Source organism: Miniopterus natalensis, chromosome 2 (genome assembly GCF_054644295.1).
Source record: "Miniopterus natalensis isolate mMinNat1 chromosome 2, mMinNat1.hap1, whole genome shotgun sequence".
NCBI lineage: Eukaryota > Metazoa > Chordata > Mammalia > Chiroptera > Miniopteridae > Miniopterus > Miniopterus natalensis.
In genome coordinates this window covers 175,849,680-175,875,476 of record NC_142082.1, presented here as the reverse complement: position 1 = coordinate 175,875,476, position 25,797 = coordinate 175,849,680, and the positions used below count along the sequence as shown (strand labels likewise).

General features: G+C 46.5%; 1 protein-coding gene across 1 annotated transcript in view; it reads left to right on the top strand.

Moving 5' to 3' along the window:
• NUAK1 (NUAK family kinase 1) overlaps positions 1-25,797 on the top strand; it is a 70,223-nt gene that overhangs the window by 29,690 nt on the left and 14,736 nt on the right. The window contains exons 2-4 of the mRNA XM_016223149.2: positions 1,420-1,540; positions 18,344-18,495; positions 20,940-21,005. Of these exons, the coding sequence (XP_016078635.2) occupies positions 1,420-1,540; positions 18,344-18,495; positions 20,940-21,005 (339 nt within the window). The remainder of the gene's footprint in view (positions 1-1,419; positions 1,541-18,343; positions 18,496-20,939; positions 21,006-25,797) is intronic.

Here is a 25,797-nt window from a genome sequence, read left to right as displayed (position 1 = left end):
TGGTGCCTGTCTCCGCGGTGGTTGGCGGGAGCGCTCCCTTCATTTTCGCTCCCGGTCCACTGTCACTTCTCTAGCCTGCGCTCTCCTCACCTAATAGCAGCCACCCTTGCCTCTCCCTCCCCTCCTTCCTTGCCCGCTTCTCTCCCCTCCTTCCCATCCTACCAGTCTGCCCGCCCGCCCGCCCGCCTGCCCACACCGAGTGTTTTCTCAGGCCTGCCACGTGCCAGGCGTGGCGCTAAGCACTGAGATAAAGCAGTGAGTAAGGTCTCCACTAGTGGAGAGTCAAGTAACGACACAAATGCTGATTTAATTACAACTGGGGAAGGCTCTGCAAAGGAGAAGAACAGGGAGCTGCTAGTTAACCTGTTGCGGGGAGGTCAGTAAATAGCAAAAACACTGATAAAAATAGCTTTCTTATTCTTGAGTTACTAGGAAAGTGTCGGACAGGTAAGTGAAGGCACAGACGCACCAGGATGGAGGTGACTAGGCAGGCTTTCGGAGCTGGCAGCAAATTGGTTGGCAGGCTTCCTTGTTACCCATGGATACCTCCCCCACCTAAGTAGCTTTTATCCCCCTTAGAGCCAAGGAGAATTAAATTACCAACCAACTTGTTCATGAGCAAAGATGAATCCATTGGCAAATGTGTCTTTCCTTATTAGATTCCCATTGTCATTTAATGCCTTTTTATTTATGGATTTCTTTTGAGTAATGGCTCTGCGTCATGGCCTGGCACTTCTCAACAGTTTGGATTTGCAGGAGACATTGGTACAGAGCTTTTGGAATCAACTGGGGCTGGGCAGGGAGTGTAGCTGTCACTCCCTTGGTTTTACCCCGATTTTCCTCTAGCAGAGCCTTTTTGTCACATCGTGTGCTGTGACGGTGCCTTGGGAAAGAGGAAGGATGTAAGGAGGATTTGGCTTCTGAGCAAGTGCATAAACAAGGCATAACCCCGAGTCTTAAAACCCAGGGTTTGAGCAGAAGTGGCCTCCCGACGGGATGTGCAATAAAGCTTTTTGTAGCCTTCGCCCTGGCAGCTGCTGGAGGAGCTGAGTGATACTAATTTCACCTAGCCCTGTTTAATCATCGGTACCCTGTAAACCGAGCTCTCCGTTTTTCTTGTTTCAAAGGATCCGGATTCCTAGAGTAAATGGATCCGGCCACGTGAAGCAGCCTCCGCTTTATGAAAAAAAATTCACCGCCCCAAATCCCAGGCTGTTAAAACCTGATGTTTTCTGTTGTCCGGAGAAGGGTGTTTCTGCTATAAATGAAAGACGTGACAGGGGGTATTTCGAAGCTTTGTTTTGGTTATTGTCGATTCTGCCAACAAGTAACATCTGTATTTATTTTCCAAACTCCCCCAAATGGCTGATTTGCATCTGTTTAGTTCTCGGAGTAACATTTCATTTCCTGACTTTACAGGTTGCTATAAAATCCATCCGTAAGGACAAAATTAAGGATGAACAGGACATGGTTCACATCAGACGAGAGATTGAGATTATGTCATCCCTCAGCCATCCTCATATCATCAGTATTTATGAAGGTCAGTGATTTTTTTTTTTCCCATCCTCATATCAGTTACCATTCCTCATACCATGGGGCCTGCCAAGATTTTTAGGTAATTGCCCTTCTGGGCAGGAGCCAAGTATTTTTCCTCATGATGCAAAAATAGCCGGGTGTTATCTCCTATTTGGTTACCTTGAATGCAAGCAGACAGGCGTAGCGCAGCTCACTTTGGTCATAAAATATCTCCGGTGGGTGCCTCCTTCCGCTTCCCAGTTCCTTGGCGGTTGCTAAGCAACCCGCCCTATTGAAAGCCAGGCTGGGCGACAGCCCTGGTTTCTGAAAAATGGCAGTTTTGTTGGGCGACCAAGTAAGGGTGGATACATTACACTGTAAACATCATTCCCCAAAGCCGATGCTCAGGGGCGGTGTCATGAGTTACCTAAAGTTAGGCCCTTTGATGGAGCAATTGCCGTTGAGCAGGTGCAGGTCCAGTTCATTTTGAGAAAGAAGAGGGATCTGTGGGTGCAGATGGAGTTCAAGTTGGGGCAAAGCTTATAGAAGTGCTCGTGCTTCAACCTCCTTGCTCCCTCGTGGGAAGAGATGGAGAGAATCCATTTCCCGAATCTTATCATTTTTTTAAAATATCCTGGAAAAATATTACACAAGCGATATGTGTTTATTGCAGAAATGATTAAAAGACTAATGTTAAAATTAAAAAATAATTTCTGTTCTAACTCTGATAAAAAGCTCTCTATCAAGATTTACATTTTTATGTACTTCTCTATGTCTGTGTCTTTATCCAAAGTTAGATCATACAGTTTATACTGTTTTGTAGCTGGATTGTTTTCCAGTTTTTATATTATGCATCTCTTCCTGTGTCAATAAATATTCCCCCACGAGGACATTTTAAGCCGCTTTGTAGTACTCCATTTATGGAAATACCATCATTTATTGAATCTAATTCCTTTTGTCAAACATTTAAGTTATTTCAAGTTTCTGGTTGTTATAAACAGGGCTTTAGTGACCCTCCTTGGACATCATTTTTATGTTCATTTTTTATTATTTTCTTATGAAAAATTCCTAGTCTTGGACTTTCTGAGTCAGAGTGTTTCTTGAGAATGTATATTTTTTACTTTCTACATTATTTATTCCATAGATTTATTTTTATAAAATTGAGACATGATTACAGTAAAAATAAGTTCACATACTACACAGAGTTATAAAAGTTGGAAAGCTTAGGTGAAGTCTCAACATCCTTAAATAAGCATTACTAGTGAACATATTTTCAGGTATTTCTTTCTGCATCTACAAACATACAGAGAATATTTTTTAATAAATGGTTGAGTCAGAAAAATGACCTATTTTTCATTTCTGGTCTGATCACGAGAAGTTATACAGTAAGAGCTAAGAGGACACAAAATGGTGACCCTGAAGTTCTTCTAATATTTAAAATTCTCCTTCTTCTGGTTCCCTGTTGTTTTTTGTCCCTCACCTAGAAGTCCATGCTGGTAATATTGTTTATCTTGATTTTAAGGGAACTTTTCATTCATTCAGCCATCTATTCATTCCACAGACATCTCTTGCAGTGATTCTCAAAATGCGGTCCCTGGACCAAAAGCATCAGTATAAACTGGGACTGTTAGAAATGCAGCTTCCTGGGCCGCACCCGGGACCTGCCGAATCAGCAGCTGTAGGGGGGGCCGAGCCGTCTTTGTTTTAACAGCTTGGGAACCACGTGTCTGCTGAGTGTCTACTTCTCGTGACACTGAAACGTGGTTAGAAATTTAAAGAGGAACATGGCATGAGTGCTCCAAGAGTGATGCAAGGCGTGACAGTAAAAGTGTTCTGAGATGTGTAAGCACCACGTTCGGGGACTGTGTAGGCAACATATTCTGGGACCACGGAGGCCTGCGGGTGGGAAGTGTTCGTGGAGATGTGCGGCATCCCAGCTGGGCCGGGGGGAGTGTTTCTGAGGAAGAACTGTCGAAAGTGGAATTTCAGCCTGATAAAACATCTGCATCTGCCTGGTGAAGGAGGGCACTTTCTAGAAGTTAGAAGTGAGTAGAGATACAAAATGTAGAATGAGAGTCAGTTTTATTAAGTTCTGAGTGTTCTTGCTCCCTGTGGCCTGGTTACTATGGAAACCGGAGGCAGTAGCGAAGGAGGACCTGCATGGTGGGACTGGGGTGGGTCACATGCTCTGGGGGCACTTATGTGTCTGGGATTTCATGACCCAGAGTAGGAGCCTCTTTATCAGAAGGCGGAGAGGGAGTTGTGTCAGCAGGAAGGTCTCAGGTTCTTTATTGGGAGGCATCTGCGGTAGCCGAAGTCCTACATGGAGAAACCTAACTTCCTTGCTAGTAGTGTGCCCTCTTTGACCTTGGGAATCCTAGAGGCCAAATGGGGAGCAGGTATCTGTCTGCCTCCCAAGGGAAGGCCAGAGATGAACCTCAATGGAAGAACTTCCTATTATCAAGGTCAAGCTGGCTTCAGTCCAGCCCCTGCTGGGGGCTTCAAGAAGAGAAGCCCTTGCTCAGATGAGTGCCAGTGTGAATTCAAGCTCTTTCGGTGACCCAAAAGAATTTCCCTCAATTCATATTGAGAAGGCCTCAGTTCACCTCAGTTCATAAAACCCTCCGATCTGGTTTTGGGGGGTCAGTTCTTACACCACACAGTCCGCAGTGGCCTAGACACGAGACTGTGGGCGAAATGCAGGCCTCTCGGTGCCTCAGTAACCACACCCACAAATTGAGGATAGTGTCCTGCCTCTCTCCTAGGGATGTTGGAAGGATTAAGTGTGATGATGCATGTACTGGTAAGCTCAGAAAGTTTATTATTTTGAAGACAGTGTAATCATCCTAAGTGGTTCTTAACCTGGGGTCCACTGATAAGGGCATTTCATGGGGGAGCTGCCGGGGGTCTATAAACACTCTGGAATAGTCTGTCACTACATTGTACAGTACAAAAACCGCGATCCAGACGTGGATATTTAAATTAAAAAATAATTGAAATGAAAAGATTTAAAAATGCAATTCTTCAGTCGCACTAGCCACATTTCAAGTGCTCGCTGGCCACCTGTGTCCAGTGGCTGCCCTGTTGGACAATATAGATACAGAACCCTCTCATCATTGCAGGATAGGGCCATGCTGGTGTAGATATACTCTTCTGTGGTAAGTGTGTAGGTTTTTTATTTTTTAAAAATTTATCTTATTGTTGTATTACAGATGTCCCCCTTTCCCCCCATTGATCCTCTCCATCCCACCCCACCCCATTAGGTTATTTTTTATGGGGGATGCATAGCTTTCCTCAGACTCTCAGAGGGATTCCTGACTTCAAATAGGTTAAAAAAACACCCATGGCCATCAATTGTTTTGTGACCTGCAGAGAACCGTATAAATAAAAAGTATGGTTTTTATCCAGAAATCTCTAAGGGGCTTAAGTGGGATCCTTTTTTCTTTTTAATTTCTTAGAGATCTCCAGTTTCTGTTCTGTGCTCTTTCCCTTCTCCCACGCAAGTTCCGTTTCTCCCACATCCACTAAATAACTGTGGAGGGGGCAGCCCCCCTCCCTCCCTGGGGGTTAGGAGCGGAGATGGCCAAGGTGCTGTTCTGGCTCTCACACCTCTATATGGCACCCCGACATCTTCAGGTCTATGACTGTGTCTGCTTTGCTGCCCAGGACCCCAAGGCATGAATTCGGACACCCTGATGTCAGCAGGCCAGGTGTTCCCATTGGGCAGTTGTGGAAACTGAGGCTCTGAATGATTAATGACTCGCTGGGAGTATTAGTTTGCCAGGGCAACCACAACCAAGTACCACAAGCTAGGTGGCTTAAATGATAGAAATTTACTGTCTCACAATTCTGGAGGCCAGAAATGCAAGGTCAAGGTACCAGCAGGGTTGGTCTCTTCTGAGTCCCCTCTCCTTGGCTTGTAGATGATGGTCTTCTCCCTGTGTCTTCACATCTTCCTCCCTCTGTGTGTGTCTGCGTCCAAATTGCCTCCTTCTCTAAGGACACCAGTCACATTGGATTAACACCCCTCTAATGACCTCATCTCATCTGTTATCTCTTTAAAGCCCCTGCATCTGTGCAGGGTCACATTCCGAGGTACTGGGAGTTAGGACTTCAACATGTGAACTTCGGAGGACCCAATTCAGCTCATAACACTGGTGTCACAGTGAGCCTGTGAGTTAATAGGCTGGTTTCTCTGCTCCCCACAGAGTGAAAGGAACCTTCTCTCTGGAAGCTGATTGATTGGTTGACAGGCCAGTCAAGAGCCTTAGCTGAATGGAGAGATGCATTAATATGTTTAATGAAAAATCAGTGCCAGGGCATCTAAGTGGCTGTCTGGATATTAGCCAAGTGAATAGAAGCTATTAAAGAACTTTGCAATTTTCCCCTCCCCTCCCCTCCCCTCCCCTCCCCTCCCCTCCCCTCCCCTCCCCCTCCCCTCCCCTTTTCTCTTCTCTTCTCTTCTCTTCTCTTCTCTTCTCTTCTCTTCTCTTCTCTTCTCTTCTCTTCTCTTCTCTTCTCTTCTCTTCTCTTCTCTTCTCTTCTCTTCTCTTCTCTTTTCTTCTTTCTTTTCTTTCTTGAGAGAGAGAAACACTGATTTGTTGTTCCATTTATTTATACATTCATTGGTTGATTCCGGTATGTGCCCTGACCAGGATCGAACCTACAACCTTGGTGTATCGGGATGATGCTCTAACCAACTGAGCTACACCAGGGTGAACTTTTTGTAACTTCTTTTTCAGCAAGGACCTTTATGATTAAACACACACACACACACGCAGTGGCAGCAGCAATAACGGCCACATGACAAAGCAACACCTCCCTGTAGGTTTAGGAACTCGGGGCCTTCATGAGGGGAAGGCACCACCTTGGTTATATTATCTGGTGATATTGAAATACTAGTTCCAGAGAAAAAGTAATTCATTCGTGAAAAATATCAAGTAAGTGCTTAATATGTCAGGCACTGTTCTAGGCACTAGGAATACAGATGAGTGACTTTTGAACTGAGACCTGAATGGAGCAGGGAGTGAGCCCTTCGAAGAGCTCATTCCAGGCAAAGGGAACAGCATGTGCGGGTGCTTAGAGGACGGGAGGAGCTTGTGTTGGTAGAAGTGACAGAGGGGCTGTGAGGCTCTGAGGCTGAGGGGGTGAATGAGTAGGATGGTGGCAGGAGAGAGGTGGCTGGAGAGGGCCAGATCTTGGCCACATTGGCTAAAGGAGGGAGTGTGGATTTTACACCAGGAATGAGGGCAAACTATTGATTTTGATGAGAGAAATAGCATTTTTTCCATTTACACTTTAAAATAATACTAATAATAGCTAGGAGTTGCTGAGTGTTTACCCTGTGCTAGGATGTGTACATGTATTATCTCATTTAACCCTTACACGATGATATGTGAACTGTTGACATCCCTACTTTATGGTAAGGAAAATTTAGTTTTTCCATGCTTACCCAACTAACAAGGGGGAGGGGATCTGAGAGTCAAACCCAGTCAGGGACATCCTGGAGCTGCTCCTCATAAAATTAACCAGGTCGCTTGGTGGCCTGCAGTGACCTCTGATTGGGGGCATTATCCTAGACCCTGTGATAAGGAGAATTTCTGGCTTCCCAGAGATGGCTGTCTTAAATACGAGAGAGCATTAAATCTCAGCTTTGTGGGTATCTTAGAAAATATGAAGAAGATTGGGCCCATATCCAGGACACTCCTAGGGCAGGCATTTTCTGCACAGCAGTCCATGGCAATGTAAGTTATTTATATATTATTCATAATACCTGCAGGCTCATTAAATCTGCAGCCTCGCTGAATCAACTCCGCTGTTCACCAAATCTCAAAAATAATTCCTTTCAAATGCTTCTATCTCAAACCAGCCCCTGGGGTTACTCTCCTGCTGACCCATGGGGGAAGGTGATTAAGCCGCGAATCTGTCAACTGTGCCAACACAGTCAAATAAAGAGCACGGAAATACCCCTTCCAGTGTGGGACAGAAGGGTAACCTAATCGACAGAGAAAAGGAAGGGATCTCTGGCACCATCTCCGAGCTGGACCCATGTTTCCAGTCAAAGGAATTCCATTCTCTCAGCAGGGAGGTAATGACAATATGGAAAGAGCAGCTGAAAAGGAAGTGCCCACCAGCGCTTTCAACTTGGTTGCCTAGGATGGAAGAGATAAAAACAGTTTTTGCCTGAGGTTCTGATTTCAGGATCCGAGTTCAAACATCAAAGGCCCGTTGTCTCACCCCTCTTTCCCCTTTGAAAACCTAGGAGACCCCATGAGACTGAACATCTTGTGGTACTTTAGGGAACCTTTGTACCCCACCTGGTAACAGTCCTGCAGGTAAAGGGGAAAGGGCGGGGGTGGGGGTGGGGGGTGGGGTGGAGATTGGGCTTGTGCCTTCCCTTTTATGCCCCAGGTTTTTGTTCCTGGAAATCTCGCTTCCTGGCCCTGCACGATTAGATCTCTGTATTGGCCCCTGGCATTGTGATCTGCCAGAACTGGCCAACCCTTTCATCACAGCTCCTGTCTTAGGTGAGGGTGATCCTGGCTTTCTGGGACGAAGTAGGTAGCCTATGTGGCACTTGTCATCTGTGATCTTTCGCCTTGGGAAGAATTCTCAAACTTAAAATAACAGAACAAAATAGACAAACGAGCATGCCATCTTTGATAAGCATGTGAATCTTATGCCCTTGCCCTATGAGTCTCAAACCTGCTGTATGCGAGAAGATGTAAAAGAGTCTGTGTTCTAGAAAATTCTCCAAATTCCTACCATTAAGACACTTTGGATGTGTTTACTATCAGCTAAACACTCCTCCCATCTCCCTAGAAGGACACATTGCAATATGCTTTTTCAAACTACCTGTGCCTCCTGAGGTTCTGATTGACTTTCTGGGAGGAGATATTGTTCTTGCCCTTTGGTGAAAATCACTGCTCAAAACATCCAGCTAGAGATGCAGAGGAGAAAACGAGATGGGATCTGTGGACAAGCCCGCAGCTTTTGTCCCGTGTTGTTTACTGCAGGCTTGTGTGACAGGGCATTCCACCTCCTGCCTTCTCCCCCCGCCTTCTCTGTGGCCAGGGGCAGTGAGGCTGATCTTTCCACAGGAGCCAGCAGAGGTCCTGGAGTCAGAAACGTAGCTGCCTCCCCCCCCCAAAAAAAACCCTGAGAATGGCAGGACCCTGATAAACTGCCTAACAATGCATCTGAGCAGCTGTTCTCAGAGGGTGGTCCAGGACCAGCTGTGTCAGCATCACCTGGTCCCACCCAAATCTACAGAATCCAAAACCCTGGGGGTGGGGCCCAGTGTTCCCACGCACTCTTAAGTTTGAGAACCCTGCTCAGGAGGTCAGAAAGCAAAGCAGGGCTGCATTGCTAGCATCAATTATTTGGAAATACCCACAGTGGAAGCCGTTTACATGTGTCTTCTCAGGCTCAGGTGTTCTAATTCAGGTTTCTCAGGTAGCAAGCAAATCCTGATTCTGGCCCTTTAAAAGGCAGGGATCAGCTGAACTGATCTAGCAAGGTCTGTTCTCATTCACTCATTCACCTATTTAGTCATGTATTTAGTCATTCATTTCTTTTACAAAAATTTGTTGAGCACTTATGTTCTAGGTGCTGTTCTAGTAGGGTGAGTATATATTTATTGTCCAAAGAGGCTTAGATTTGAATGAGCCAGTTGCTCTACCAGTTGTTACTGTGTGATCTTAGGCTAGTGACTTAACCTCTCTGAGGCTCAGTTCTGTTATCTATAAGATAGGGCCAATAACTAGCTATTTTATAGATAAGGTTGTGAAGATTAACTCAGATAATACATAAAATTCTTAAGCATAGTGTTGGGTACATGCTCAATAAATGATATTGATTCTTCCCAATGTGATTGATCTTTAGGGCTCTGAGAGGTCCTTTCTGGCTGGAATAGAAACTTCTATTGGGAGGTACTGGAAGAGAAGCTTGGGACCAGCTTGCCTAGATGTGTATCTGGATGCTGGATACACATTAGAATCTCATGGGGTGTTTATAAAAAATGCCGATGGCTCTGCCTCACCCCCGAGGATTTAGATTTAATTGGCCAGGCTGAGAAATATGGACTTCTTCCTGCAACTAAGGGGAAATGAGAGCCCTGCTCTAGAAACTCATCTTAGTCGGATCATTTGTCATCAGTGAATTCCAGAGGAGAACGTGTGTCTGGCAGCAGTCACCAGCGAGCAGTGAGCGATACCTTTGGGCTTGGGTTTACTTACTTAGCCATTTGGTTGCTACCCTCATCAGGGACTCAGAGCCCCATGAAACAGTTTGTTGAACTTGGCAAAGCGGTGTATTATGCTTGTGTTTACTCTTTTGAACCCATGGCGAATTGCTGAGCCTTGTAACACACTGCCTTTGCTGCCAGATCCACAAGTTGCACATGAAGCCTCTGCAGACTGGATCCGAAGGAAGGACTCGCCCTGGTTAATAACACAGCACCAGAGAGTTGTCCTCACTGTTAATCATATGAACCAGCTCTTCAGCTGTGAGTCTGTCCAGCCACGTTTCTAATGAGTTTCCTATTAAGTTAGCTATTTGACCTTCAAGTGTATTATTTTCATTGTTTTCTTTTGATTACACCCAAGTCATTTTTCTGAAGGCTGGAGATTAGAAATAAAACAACCAAAAACGAATGCTACTCCCTGGTTGTCCTGCCTCACCCTCTTGGGTTTCCTGGAATTCAGTATTTTCTAGGGCCTCAAATAATACCACTTGTACTTGAAGCTAATTTTTAAGGAAAAAAGTTAGAACTGTGTGGTCATTTAATATGGGGTCTTTGGGAATTAACTGGGATGGCTTTGTTAATTTGCCCTGGGCAGTCACAGCCTGCATTTAGGAAGGCTCATAGAGTGTAGAAGAGGTCCAACCGGCCTCCAGGATTTCTGACAATAGGTTCGTCTGATTGGTATGGCTCTGAGATTGAGATCCATGCTTTGGAGCACCACTGGGGACTGAGGAAGGGACCCTAGTTAGGAGATCAGGCTTCCCTCCACCTCAGGCTTTGCTGTCTTTGAGTATTAGTTTACTGTTTCCTCCATTCTCTCACCTCCCCCCATCCCTCAATGGCACATGTATAATCTCAGGTGTGGCTTCTGCCAATACATATCCTTATTAATTTTGGATTTAATCCAGGCTTGTCTTCATATGTTCTTTCTTAAACTAATACTTGCCACTTAATAATAGCAGGTTAACACTTGTAAGTTTGCTTACTATTGCATGCTGTGATAATCTTTACAATAAGGATAGTCTTCACTTCAACAATGAGGAAACTGAGGCACAGAAAGGTTAGGTAACTTGCTAACGTCACTCAGCTGGTAAATGGCAGAGTGTGGATTTGAACCCAGGTAGCCTGGCTCTGGGAGTCAGGCTCTTAACCACTGCGCTATCTTGCCCAATGAGGTGGACTAGAATTTAGAATTGACAAGATGAGCCATACATGGTGGGTCAAGCACTGGCTAGAAGCAGAGGTGTGATAACTATAGGCCCGGCTTTTCCACTCTGACTGGTAGTAAGGGTGGGAGAAGTCCCTATAGTAAAGCCCTCTGTGGGGAGGGGAAGACTAAGGCTGTTTTCCCACAGGGAGGGGTTTCTACCCCCTTCATTGCCTGAATTAGGGGAGCATGCTTTTTTTTAGAAGCTCACTGTGTCAAGTAAAAAAGCCTTAGCTTCAGTCTGGGGTGATTCTGAGATGTTCTGATCAATTGTCACTGCTCTCTCAGATTCAGGATTGTGTGTGTGTGCGTGCGTGCGCGCATGTGTGTGACAGAAAGGCTGAGACAGAGAACAGAGAAAATGATCTGGGAGACTGTGGGTGTGGCTGATGAGTGTGTGATGATGGTTGACCAAGCCCGTCTCATCAAAGCCCTGTTGGTTTCCATGGAAACGCCACCAGGGATGGTTGTGGAAGGAGGGTGGAGTCCAGTGGCTGTTCCAACATGGTGCCTTTGATCTCTCCCATGCAACTACTCTCTTATCCTGGCCATGTCTGTCCCCTATCTCCTAGGATTTGATATTGGGCCCCCAAGAGCACTGATGATCTTAGCAGGAGTGAATGGTTCTTGGCAGGCCTTCTCCATCCCTGTCTTCTGCAGGTCACTTATATACTTTCTTACCATTTCTTCTGCCTTCGGTGGAATCCACTGCTGGTGGTGGGTGGCCTGGTTGGCTGTGGTTCTCCTTGGACACACCAACCAACATCTAGAAAGTATTCTGATTTAAGAAAAGACAGTTAGTGAACTAAAGAGCCTTTCATTGTCCAAACCAGGAAACCCATTGACTCAACCCTGACCAACTCATTGACAGTGGGGAGCTGCCAGTCCATTTTAATTTTCTCACTCTCACTGCCCTGGGCTTTTGGACTTAAGGGATCAGAAGACCATTTTGTAAGCCATGAGCCCGTGAGATGTTTGAAATTTAGTTTTGGGGAGGAAACTGTTGAAGAGGGAATCTTGTATTGACTAAAGATGTAATCAGGTTGGATGATTCTTGCAAAGGAAAGATGGCTCCATTTCTGATGAAAAATAAGCGATTTTCTGTGGATTCTACTGACCTTTAAGAAAAGAGCATCCGTGAGGAATGGAATGGTTCTTCTGTCTGAGGTTTTAAGAAAGTAATAAAAATGCTGCCATGTGGGGAGACAGGGCCATGGAAGGAATGGCAGTTCCCTGGAACTAATTTGGGATATGAAGTTGTTTGAAAGCAAAGGCAGGAAGAGAATTCAGACTGGTCCACTCTAGGCCCTTGGCCTTTTTGCTTAAAACCAACAAACTAGTCTTCCTTTCTTGAGGCTACATGTCAGCCAGAAAGATAGCCTTCATTTTTTATAACCTGCTCTCCACCAAGTATCCTGGAAATCGATTCCCACCCTCTCCCCTCCCAAGCTCATTATCTCCCTAAGTGGCCTCCTGCATTTGGCTTTCAAATGGCTGGTGGATGGTTAAAAATCCCAAGATCTCACTCATCAGCATTTCTCCCAGGCCAGAGTATTGTTTTGATAATATGCATATTCTCAAGTTATACAGTTGTGTTACTAACCCCGAGGGCAACAGGAGGGAATGGTTAGGAGTTGGGTAATTAGCGTGGTTGTGAAAGCCAGACAGATCGGGAGGCAGAACTGGACTGTCAAACTGAACATCTGATGAAATTCAGAATTAATTTGGAGAAGTCGCTGTTGCTATAGCGACCAATCCCCATTCTCTTTTGAAATGGAAAATAAACAGAAAACAAGAAAAACAATTCAAGTTGGTGTCTGGGAAGAAGGCCCTTCTGTGGAGCAGAAGAAGAGAATGAAGAGAGTTTGGATCTTTTAGGGTAAGCTGCAACAATGGTAAAACCCTCTCCCTCCAACAAAGCCCAGGTTGTTTGCCACGGGTCATTTCTGCCTGCTTTCTCTAGGAATCTTTTCGGGCCCATTCAGGTTACCTCACCCCTTCTTTCTGATCATCTAGGTTCTCGAAGCCTGTATGGTGCAGATGAGCCCTTGCTTTATTTTTTTAAGGACTAGTTTTATTCAACCGGATAGCAACTCTGGAGGACAGACTGTGTCTTATGCTACATTTGCATTCTTTCTAACACATAGCAAAATGCTCAGATAAATGCTTTGGACAGGCTGATAAAAGAGCACTTTTAGAAAAGATAGTGATGTGGGTTCTCTTTAACGAAGGAGAATCTTTATTGAGTGTTACGGAAGGAGAGTCCGTGGATGGTGGCGGACGGTGGTGTGGAGTTGTGGCAAGAACATAAGCTTTGGAGTCCCGCAGATTTGGGATCTGATCCGGGAAGGATCTGCCCAGCAGAAATCCGTATGGGTGAGCATCGAAAGTCATGCATGCGAATGTTTGCAGCAACACTGCTCATCTCGACCCTCAGCTGGGGCAACGCAAGCGTCTGTCAGCGGTAGAATGGATACTAACCGGTGATATAGCCGTGCGTGGAGAGCTCGACGGCAGCGAGGGTGCGCAGTCTGACTGCAGGAACAGCACGGATTAGTCTTACAAATATGCTGAGTTAGTGAAGCCAGACGCGAAAGAATATGTACTGGGTGTTTCATTTTTAGAAAAACTTGAAATGCCAGACGAACCTCCGATACCGGCTTATTTGAGATAGTCATGATCTTGGTATAGATATGTGTACACACACAAGCACACGCACGTCCGGGGAGATGGGGAGTGGCAGAAAGAGGACCTGGGGGTGCTCGCAGGGTGCTGGCCACATTGTTTCTTGATCTGAATGCTGGTTCCCTATTCATGGAGTAGGGAGAATATTACTGCCTATCTCACAGGAGTGTTCGTGTTAAATGTGAGAATCCAGGGCAGGCAGTAATGGTTCAGTTAATGTTAACTGTTGTTGTTATGAAGAAGCCTTCCAGGGAAGGAGCAGTCACTGTCTGGGGAGGCTGCTGGGGAGAAGGGAGCTCTGGACTATTTCATAGGTCCAGGATCCTGGATCCCGCCTTGTCCTTTGTCCCCTGTACTTGGCGACCCCTGGTCGCTTGTCTGACTCCTCCGCAGAGCTCCCTGTGGGCATTCAAGGCCTCGGTGTTACATTCAAGGCCTGCGTCTTCTTTCTCTTCTCGTGACCCCTGGCACTTGCCCGCTGCCGGTAGTTCGGCTTAGGTGCTCCTGCTTCTGCCCTCGCTCACGTCCCCTTCTCCTGGGCCAGCCTTCCCTCTCCTTCTTAACCTTGTAAAAACTTCCTTTACTATCCCCAGGGCCATCCGCATAGTGGGTGCTTCATAAAAATGTGTTGTGCTCAGAGCCCAGATCTGCAGCACGTGGGCATGGCCCAGTGCTGGGGCTGAGTCCGGCTGAGCTAAGTTTCTATTCAGGGCTCTCATTTTCCTGGTGGGCCTGGCATGTCAAGGGCCATAGTTTCCTTACCACTCTGGAGCCACCGGGCTGCTGGGTAAAACCGTCTGGCCAAGAGACACAGGCTTTCATTTTTCAGAAAGGAAACCCTTCCCAACTGGTGGAAAATAAGCTTTTGCTTAGTGACTAATAACATAAACACAGACAAGATTTCTGGGCTTATAAATAACCAGTTGTAAAAGTGCCCAAGGGAAGCAGCCCTTTTTGCCGTAAGAATGGCCGAGAGCATTCCTGTCACCTTGTTGATAGTGGCCTGACTATGGGCAAGGAGCCTTGGGCCGAGCGTGCGGAAGCTGGTCATTCTTTAGAACAGATTCCCAAGGCCCTGCTCTCATGCATTACAAATCCCGGGCTTCTTTGGAAAAATAATACTTGATCTCTAAGGTTCTCTCTGCTTGAAAATCCTGTGGTTCTGCGGCAGCCACAACATGTTTGAAAGAGCGATGCTGGCGGAGAGAGGCAAGCCTGAGAGTTTCATTTTGCCAGAGCTGCCTAAGAGGCAGACAAAGTAAGTATGAGAATAGCTTCCATTTATCCAGCACTGGCCGTGGCACTGTGTGTGCGGAGGATGCTGGACCCAGGAGCTCACTAAGTCCCCTGTGGCTGTGAGGAAATTGTGTAGCCTCATTTGATGATGAAGAGACTGAGGTTCTGGGGGGCTAATGCATGTGGCTAAGAGCATGGAGTGTGTAGTCAGACCATGCGCTCAGGCCTGGCTCTGCCTCGTACGAGCTCTGCAGCCATGGCAGTTATTAACCTCGCCGGACCCAGGCCTTCTCATCTGTTGAGTGGGGATACTCATAGGACCAAAGCCATAGGACGTAATTCATGCAAAATGCTATTAACATAGTGCCTGCACATAGCAGACCTTCAATAAGTGATGCTTTTATTAGCAAAGGATCAAGCTTCACGTATGGACACCACATGGCCTTCTCGATGAATCATTGATGCTTCAAGCCTAGAACTGTTGTTTGCCTTTAGCTAATCTAGAGTTATAACCAGGACCTTGACCTTGAGACTCCAGCTGCTTCCTGTGGGATGGGCGAGGCAGAGGTTCTAGAGCCAGGCCTGGCCACTTGGACACTTCTCTCACCTGGCTGCCCACCAGCCTTGCCTGCAACAGTGAGGGCCTGATTTTATCACTTGGATTTCATCTCATTCATGCAGTGTTTCCTGCACTGGCTCCTGGTTAGTTCCTGTGGATTTCAGTAGGTATATTGAAATGAACATATCAACCTGCAAAACTTGAGTTAAAGAAACCAGACTCTCCAAGGGCCATCAAGTATTAGCATTTCCCAAACATGTTACCTGTCTTTGACCATGGAACCCCTTTTTCCTCTAGAATAGCTTGCAGGGCTAGTGCTCCATGGAACATGCATTTGGAACTGTTCCCCGCCCCCTCCAAATGCAGCCAGCAGAGGGGCAAGAGCGAAAGATGGGAAATCAGAGAGGATGGGGATTTGGAGTAAGGGGTGGCTGGGGATGTGGAACAGGTAGACAGAATCTGGATATACTTCAGAGGGAGGACCAGCAGGACTTACTGATCGGAGCTGCTTAGTAAAATATTTGGTGTTTGAGGTCTGTTGAACTGAATATGTCTCCTTGATAACATGTCAGCCAGTTGGGAAGGGAAGAAGCTGGTTGCTGAAGCTGTCCTTTGGTTTGCATGGGGCGCTGACCCACACCTTCTGATAGTCACTGAAGGGACTGCTGGCTTTGACCTTTAGTCTTGGGCATTAGACTTTTTGGGGTGTGAGGCTCCTGTGTCTTTCCCTGTTGAACTCCTTTCCTTCTTTCCTCCCACCCCTTTTAAAATGAGAAAACCCTCTGCCCCCTTTCGGGGATATCACTCTGTCATCAATGGAGTCTGAGCCATGCATCCTGAGACAGCTTTTCCAGTTTGCAAAGTTTATTGTTAATGAAAAGTGCACACCAGGCTGAAATCCCTGGCAGGAGCCGGAGCTGCAGGGTACACCGAGGCCAGCAGCCGCAGGAGCAGCCAGTTTTATCTGGCTGTTCTCTCTCTCTCTCCTCCTTCCTGCCCTCCCCCTTCCCCTTCGTTTTATCAGAGAGGTTTGGCTGGACTTGAAGGAGCCAGAAAGGAACTGGAACTGGATGGGGCCTGTGCTTCTAGCTGCCAGTGACAAGGTGTGGGAGGATCATGGACCCAGGTCTAGGGCACATTCCAGTTTAACTCAGTCCTGTGTGTGTGTGTGTGTGTGTGTGTTTCAGTAGTAGGCCCTGGGGTCCAATAATATTGATACCAACAATAATAGCTAACATAGAGTGCATGCCATAGGTGCAGGCCTTGTTCTAAGCATTTAACATATCTAATACCAATAAATTCTCCCAGCAGTTCTAAGAAGTACTAATAGTGTGCACATTTTACAGTTGACTAAACTTAGGCACAGAGAGGGCAAGCAACTTCCCCAGAGTTACACAGCAAGTAAGAGGCAGATCCAAGAATTCTACTTAGTAGAGTCTGATTCCAAAACTATAGTTTTTACTTCTCAAAGTCCAGGCAGAGGAACTGGATATGTAAACCAGCAAATAAATTCATATAGTTTGAAAGTCCTATGATGCAAGTATGGATTAGTATAGTGAGAGGCAGAAGGAATGCAGAGTGGAAGCCGTATTTGTGTTCATTCTTGACTGATGAGTTGGAGTTTCCCTGGCAGGGAAGACAGGTAGGAAGGAGTAAAGGGAGAGGGAAGAGCATAGCGGTGGGAAACAGCAGTGTGTGTGTGTGTGTGTGTGTGTGTGTGTGTGTGTGTGTGTGAGAGATTGTGAGAAACAGCAAACAGTCCTGCATTGGTGGGCATAGCAGGCCTGTCAGGAATTGGTAGAAGCTGATGAGATTATGGAGGAAGGTAGGCAGAGGTCCTTCAGGGAGAGAGGGTCTTAGGTAGCCTACAAGGGTTTTTTAAATTTATTTTTTATTTTTTTACAACTTATCGCTTGGGAGTGATGGATTTAAAAAAAAATTTTTTTTCATTTTGTCTTTGCTCAAAGGACATTTTATGTGAAAGCCCAAGATATGAAACATAGCAATGGAGTACCTTTGGCTGAGGCTGTGCTGCTGAGGACCAAGAGCCTGTCCTTTGAGGTCTTCCCTAGCCCAGCCCCCCAGGCATCTTCCTGGAGCTCCAGGAACTCAGATGAGCAGAGCTTTGAACATCACTGCTTGAGAATATCAGGGTTGGAAGAGAAGAGCACTTAGTGATATGTAATTATTTAGTGTAATTGTCCTCAATGCATTTAGGAAGTTTTGAATTCACTCATTTAGTAAACATTAATTGAGCCCCTATGCCAACTAGCATGCTGAGTGCTGGGGACACATCAGTGAATGAACTAGAACAACCCTCATATTCTAATGGAGGAGACAAAATAAGCAAATACATAGAAGAGATGTGTAATGCAGCTAAAAAGGGTCCACAGGATCATGTAGGACCTGGTGGGCCACATTTGGAACTTTGGGCTTTATTTTGAGTGAGATGGAAAGTCTGGAACGCTTTGAGCAGAGAGGTGACAAGATCAGCCACCCACTTTGGGTCAGAGTAGCTTATGAGGGCTGGGTAGCTGGTCCATATCAAATGGTTAATAAATAGTAGTTGTGTTTATTACCCATTTTCCCTTCTATAGGGGTGCTGTTCTAGTGGGAGGCGATTGTGAGAATGACCCTGGTAAAGGGAGTGGAGTCCTCAGAAAAGCAAGGCATGCTCCCTTAATTCGACAGTGGTGTGTCCAATAACAATAGTGATGATGTCACTGTCCACCTGGCTGGAAAGCTGGCCCGACTCCTCGTGATGTTGAATGGCCCAACTTGTGTCCTGCCCTGTAGCTGTTTGCCCCGCCCCTCACTCAGTGACATCTCTGCTGTCCCGGTCATGAGTGAGATTGTTGGATAAACAGGGTGTTTGTGTATTGCTGTCCCCCCCCAGTGTTTGAGAACAAAGATAAGATTGTGATCATCATGGAGTACGCCAGCAAAGGGGAGCTGTACGACTACATCAGCGAGCGGAGGCGCCTCAGCGAGAGGGAGACCAGACACTTCTTCCGGCAGATCGTCTCGGCCGTCCACTATTGTCACAAGGTACCGGCCCGGCCAGAGCTTTGGCCACAGATGGTTTTTATGGCATCACATGGTTTTGGTTTTTTTTTTTTCACATTATGAGGGTGGTGTCTGTTCACTGTAGTACTTATGGAGAAATTATAAAATGGAAAGATGGAAATTATCCAGTGATAACCCGTCGTTGACATTTTTATTTGTTTCTTTCCAATCTCCTTCCTCCTCCTCTTAACATTTGTTTTTTATTTTAACTTTTTATTTTGAATAATTTTATATTTACAGCAGTTTCCCAATAGTACAGGGAGTTCCCATATACCCGACTCAGCTGACCCTATGGTAACATCTTACCATGATAAATTACTGTAGTAGGAATGTATCAACATTCGTACGTTGCATTAACAAAACTTCAGATTTTATGTGGGCTTTGCCAGTTTTTCCACCAGTGGCCTTTCTCTGTTCCGGGACTGCATGATTTTTACATAGTTTGTGTCTTGCTTTTTCACTGAGTATTTTAATCTAAACATTTTCCTATGTTCCTGAAAATTCCATATAATTATTGTGAGTTTTGGACATTTAGGCTGGTTCCAATATTATAAATAATGATCAATATCTTTAGACATGAACCTTTTCCTCTCATTTGAATGATTTCCTTAAGAGAAATTCTAGAGGTGGACTTATTGGGCCGTGGGTTCTGAACCTTTCTCTGCTCTTGGTATCTTCTGTTGCATCGATCACACCCACTTGGGTTACCTGTAGATGCTCATATCCATCCTCTCGCAACACACCTAATGGCATGTGCTCATAATATAGTTTCACCACTGTTGGTCTCTGGAGTAGGACATTAAGTCCCCAGATAATCCCAAGCCACGGTCTAGCCATTATAGTTATTAATCATCTTATTTATACTTTCCCCCAGAGTTATTATAATCATTCACTCTGAGGACAGCAGTGACTTGAATCCAACATGGCATGCAGAACATCCTCAGCTTCTTCATACAATGACTGCACCATGGGGTCTCCTGGGTTGTCAGTTTATTGACTGGACTAATTAGAAAAATTTCACTCAGATGTCAAACCTGTAACCCATGTGAACATTACTTGACTTCTTCTTGCTGACTCAAGGCCCTAATGACTCAGATCATACAACATTTTGTATTTCACGATCCAGCATCATCAAAAAGCAATGCAGATGGTATTTTTTAAAAATTATTTGAAGTGTCTGAATACTGTGGGTCTTTATTAGACTAATTTCATCTTATGAAAACCCGGAATGCAACAGTGTCAACCAAACTACTCCCAATATTTAAAAGAAAGCAGAACCAGGTACCTTGTATTTCGTATCTTTCCTCTAGGAGCCTGGGTTTGTACATGGCCTTTTCATCTCTCCTGTCAGTGCTCTTGTAGATGTTAGGAACTGACAAATGGCAAGGAGAGTAATAAAGAACCAACTGGAAACAGGCAGATCTAAACTAAGGAAATCTTGACCGAAAGACAAAGAATTTCTAGGCAGTTCATTTGCTTAAAAGAGTAGCTTAGCTTGTAAATGTCCTTTATACTGAATAATGTCACAACTTTCTCCCTGCTAATTACCTGCCCAGCCCCAAATAGTTGCTCCTTTCAGTTCCACTCTTCTTCCTGTGCCCACCCACCCCCTTAAAAGATCATTGGCTTTTAGAAGAGCACTGAGCAGGCCAGTTGTTACTGCTGCATAAACCAACAGCCCGTTGGCTGATGACCCCTTTTCACCTTTCACCTTGGCTGCTTGTCACTGCGGCTCAGCTTTCAGCCCTCCTGGCGTTTGCCGGAATGGAAAGGTCACCCAGTATGGCAGTGACCTGCTCTGGTCAGCCCAGTGGCTACGGTCTCCCCAGCCTCTCCCACCTTCACCTTCACCTTCACCTACACTGAGTCCTGCCAAGCAGAGAGGGACTTGAAAATCTTCCCTCCAGGCTGCTTTGGAAACACCCGTGGTAGCACCTTTGTCATCCCCAGAACCGATTGAACCAGGCTTCTTTCCAGCACTGAGGAGGCAGGCAGACAGGCAGACAGACAAGCAAGGTCTGTGGGCCCTGCATTCTGAGTCCCCAGCAGAGAAATCTGCTTCTTCCCTGGGAATCACATCACAGACAGACATTGTTCGCTGCCGCCTGGGACTGGGTTGCTTTCACACAGTGGAATGACATTCCGACAAAGGATCCCCCTGCTGTTTTACAGGCTCTGGGGGAGAATGGATTCCAGTCATTTTTCCCTTAACCACACAGCAAGTGACTAATGCTCTGCTGTCCCCGGTCTCTGGGTCTCTGGCGGGAGCTTCATGACAGTGAGAGCAGCCCTGAAGGATGGAGGCGAAGACCACCGGGCGGGTGCATCCTTCATCTGTCAGATGCTTCCCTTTGCTCGGCCTCCGCCTTCCTCTTTCTCTCATCCCCTCCTCTCCCATTCAACCCCTGCCTGTCTTCTCATTTCAGAATGGTGTGGTCCACCGGGACCTGAAGCTGGAAAATATACTGCTTGATGACAACTGCAATATTAAGGTAAACCTCTTGCCTCGATGATTGATATGCAGGGCCTGGGGATGGCATCCGGTGGGGGTTTAAGCTGCTCTAACTAGAGCCTAGAAAGAAGGTGGCCACTTCCTTCCCTGGCAGGCGGGTGGGGAGCGTCACTGGGCTTGAGTCCTCAGTTCAGTTCAAACAATTAAATTCAGTTAAGCCATTTACCCGTGTTCAAGAATGCCAGACATGCTTCTTCATGCTGGGATAATTAGGTGACTAAAATACAGTCCCCATCCTCAGCAAGTTCACGGTCTACAATCATTACAATCATTGCCATAAAAATACTCATAACAATAACGCTTTCCATATGTATTTCAAGTCATATTTGTCTGATAGCACTTAAATTCGATCTTTACAAGAACCCTAGGAGACAGGTACTCTTATTTACATCATTTCACTGATAGGGAAACTGTGGCACAGAGAAGTCAAGTAACTTACCCAAGGTCACACAGTGGTAGGTAGTGGAGTTGGGGTTTGAACCCAGGTCTGTCTAACTTATAAGCCCAAGTTTGAACCACTCTGTGTGACTTGCCAGCAGGGCCCCAAGTTACTTTAGAGCTGGGACTCTTTCCCTGCCACTTTCTATCACTCCCACCCTGTGTCTCCTGCTTCTCCCTCCCACCCCTGAGACCTGCCGAGGAACTGGGAAGCTGAGCGAAATGGTGGTGTTTGCTGCTGGGAAAGAGCATCCCGTCAAGTGATGGAGTTTACTTTTATGGAGAATATTATTGCTGGCTGCTGCTGGAGCTGGAGAAAGTGCTCCTGGCCAATAGGGTTCAAGTGCCTCCTGCAGAGCGCTCCGAACGTCCTTTTGATCATGTCCGCAAAATAAGCAAACACGGTTTCAAAATAAACGGAGCTCGCTGCATGGGTTTCATTATGAAATGGCCTTAGTACTCCCGGCATCAGGGGATCCCTCTCATTAGCCGCTGGTGACGTTAGTGCCTCCTCCCCGGTCCCCAGACAAAGCCTGGGAATGACCTTGCATCACCCTCTCTTGTTGTTGTTGCTCTAAGTTGAGGGATACATCACCGGGTGACCATCTCCTTGCTTAGAAGGACGGCGTCGCTTTGGCATTTCACCACCATTAGTCACCATCGTCCTTCGAGAGGCCTCTGGAAGCCATGTCCAGTGACATCTTGTGCTGGTGGGTGGGTGACCGTGGTCACATATTTCTCTGCGGTCCTTAGACTAAGGAGGAAACAGTTGGCCAAGGCAGTTTTCTCCAGGAACAGGACAGGAAATCTCAGGGCCCCTGCAGTCTGGCAAAGTGGCTGGAGTGTTAGAGCAGGAGACTAGATGCAGGGTTAGAAAATTCCATCCTGTGTGGCTCGCTGGTTCCTTGACCTCGGGCAATCCGCTTCACCCTGTCTCCTCAACTATAAAACGGGGTAACAGCAATGCCCACAGGCTTGTTTTGAGGAGTAAACGAGAGACTCTGTGTTTAGCTTTAGAAACCGCCGAGCACTGTGCAGTGAGTCAAGGTTAAGAGCAGTGGCTTTGGATTTGGATAGCCTGGGTTTGAATCGCAGCCCTGCCTGTTACTAATCGCGGTATTTGGGATAAGTTACTTGCCTGTTTGTCTCAGTTTCCTCATTTGTCCAGTAGGGTTGCCAGGCCCTGTCTTTGACCATTGTTGTTGATTTGCTCATTTTATCAATGACTATTCCCCGAGCAGTTACTGTGTGCTATGCACTCTTCCCAGTCCCGGGGTGTCAGTGACCAACATGAGGACTAGATAATACCTAGTCAAAGCACTTAGCATTTAACTCTTCATGTGCAAGGTGCCTGCTTAAATGTCTGGCCACCAGAGAGGAAGCTGAACAGGAAGTCAGTTGCTCTGAAGGGACCTGGTGGTCAGCCTGTGGCTAGAGAATTGGGTTCTAGTTTGAAGGACACAATCTAAGGGTTTGTGTCATCCACCCGATAACTTCCTCTGCAGGTTCTTCCTCCCACCTGCCCCTAGAGCTCTCCAAACCAAATGTAGTCTTACAAGGCCTGGAATGTGATCCTGTCACTTGGGGATTGGCTTCTGTAGTACAGTGTGACCTCTTGCTCCCATGATGTAGTCCCAGAAGTGATAAGGCACATAGCTTCCTAGGGAGTCATAGAATTGCCCAGAGGAAAAGAATGGTTAGAATCTGGAAAGCAATTGTGCTGGGAACAATAGGCAGGAGCCCAGGAGAATGGCTCACTGGCATAAGCAATAGTGCCATGCTGTTGGTTCTCGCAGCTCCCAGGACCAAGTCCTTCCATCTAGGATCCCTGTCCATTAGGTAGGGAAATAGCAGACACAGAGCATATTATAGAAACTAAGGTTTTGGTCATCTCTTTTTCTTTACGATTCTTAATCCTTAAGGTTCTCTATTTCTGGCATTTACCAAGGGAAAATACACACGCCTCCCCAGTAGAAACCAAACCTTCCCAATCTCGGACACTAACCCTTCCTTCTGCTTATTCAAGGAATGCTGCTGGGATCTGAGACTCCCACGGCTTGAAAGGACCTTGAGGGTCATTTTCAAACTTTTTGTTTTAATGATTATGGTCTGGAAAGTCTAAGTGATGTGCCCAGGATCACTCACAGTGAATCGGTATAGACTAAATGATTGTCTTTGTTTCCCTGGAGTGCGGCATGGTGCTTGTCACACAGTAGGTGCTCCTAAGCTCTTTGATTTGGAGTGAAGGGATGACAGCCTGGATTAGAGCTCACATGTTTGACTCCAGACAGATTCTCTCTTCATCATCTCACACCCACTCCCAAGGTTTTTAAAAATGTGTTTCAGCTGGTGTTGATTTGTCTTCCGGCTGGATGTGCTCAGCTCTTCCCGAGTCAGCATTTCGCTGAAAACAGTACTTATAAAGGGCACTTCTGATAAAGGCAGGCAGGCACAGACACATGGCCACAAGCTGGCTGCCTCCAAGTTCAAGAGAGTCCATGTCATCGATGTCTGGACTGGGGGACCATTGACACCGATGGCCTGTTACCAACCAGTGGGACATGAGCAGTGAGGCGCCTCTTGGAGCTCCCTCCTGTGTCTCTGCAAATGTGGGTGCATCTTCCGTATTCCAAGGGTCGAGGGCTGTTGCCCAGGAAGCCTGTAAAAATGCTACGGTTGAAACTCATCACGTGTCGCTGCAGCTTCGGTGTGAGCCATGCAGCTGTCCCTCATCCCTTCCCTGCCTGATGTTGATCTGCAAAGAGCACATCTGGCACTGGGAGTTACTTATCTGGCCACTGCCAGAGGGTGTGGCTTCTAAAAATATTCACGCAGTCGGTCAGCAGAAAGAATGAGAGCAATGTGCTGCTTTGGGTTGCATTCCGTACTCCGAGGAGAAACACGTCTACCAAAATAGACACCCAGTGTAGCATTAATTCCCAATTAATAAAAACGGGCCAGATTCACATCCCATTCTCTGGGAGAACGGAGTGCCGCCCATTCCCATGGGAGGCTCCTGTGGAAACGCCTTACAGTGAGCAGAGGTCCAGGCACCAGGGTCAGCTGAGCTCCTCAAAGAGGGCTGAGAATTTGGTGAGCCCCCAGGACTGGGAGTAGAGGGGCATCGGGGAAGTGGCCTGCTGCCCCTGATGACAATGGAAACCCAGCTGCTGGGGATGAGACGAGAAACTTGAATGGCTTTTATGGGGCCGGATAGAGGCCTTGGAGGCTTAACAAGACCAAGGAGGCAGCTAAGGATCCGCGCCTCAGGGCTTTGTGAGAATGTGCATTGAGGCGTGAATGAATCCATTCATTTGTCTGTCCATTTATTGAGTGTACACATATATATCCATGCATGCTTGCATTCACTCACCCATTCCTGCACTTATTCATTCAGCAAATTGAGTTTCTTCTGTGGGCAACGTTCACTCAATCACAAATATTTACTAAGTTCCTACCTGGTACCTGGCCCTGTGCTGGCTGCTGGGGATTTACTAGTGGACCCGATGGCTGGGTTCCTGTCGTCTTGGAGCTCAGAATCTAGCACATAAACCATTGGTCATGATGAGTCATGAGAAGGACACCGAGGTGAATGAGGGCGGTAAGGTACCTGCCCTAATGGACTTGGAATTTCAGTTCAGGACGCGAGCAATTCACAAAGAAATGTAAAATGTAATTGCCTGGCAGTGAATAAATTTTTTGTGCAGGGTTAAGTTAGAGAATGGCAGGTACTATTTTAGCTTGGGTGGTCAGAGAAGGCCCCTTGCATAGGACTCGAACTCCTTAAGTCTACCAAGCCTTCTCTGGATTCCTGGCCTTTGCACACATGGTTCCGTCTGCCTAGAATGCTCTTCCCACGACTCTTTGCCTGTCTGTTCTTTGAGCACCTTCTTCTAGGAAGCCTTTTCTGATCCTGTCCCTTCACAGGACCGGTGGCCTTGCTATGTGCCTCCTAATGCCTCCTGTGATATGCTGTGGGAGTGCTGAGCAGGGAGTGGTGGGTCTGTCAACTGGATGGACCAGGAAGCCTTTGCTGAGGAAGTGTTGATTGAACTGGGTTTTGAAGGCTAGGTAGGAGTTCAACAGAAAGGAATGTGATGGTCTTTTAAGGGGAAGGAGCAGCAAGCACAGGGACAGGGCATGGAGGCCAGGAAAAAAAGCAACCTTTATTGAGCCCTTGCTAGAAGCCAGAGCCCAGAGCCAGGCCTTCCATGTGCCTCTTTCGTTTGGTTCTTAGAAAGCCTCCACTGGGATGGGTCTGATTACTCCCATTTTACAGACAAGGAGGCTCTCACAGCTAGGTGATGGGACTGGCCACAGCTAAGGCTCTTTGA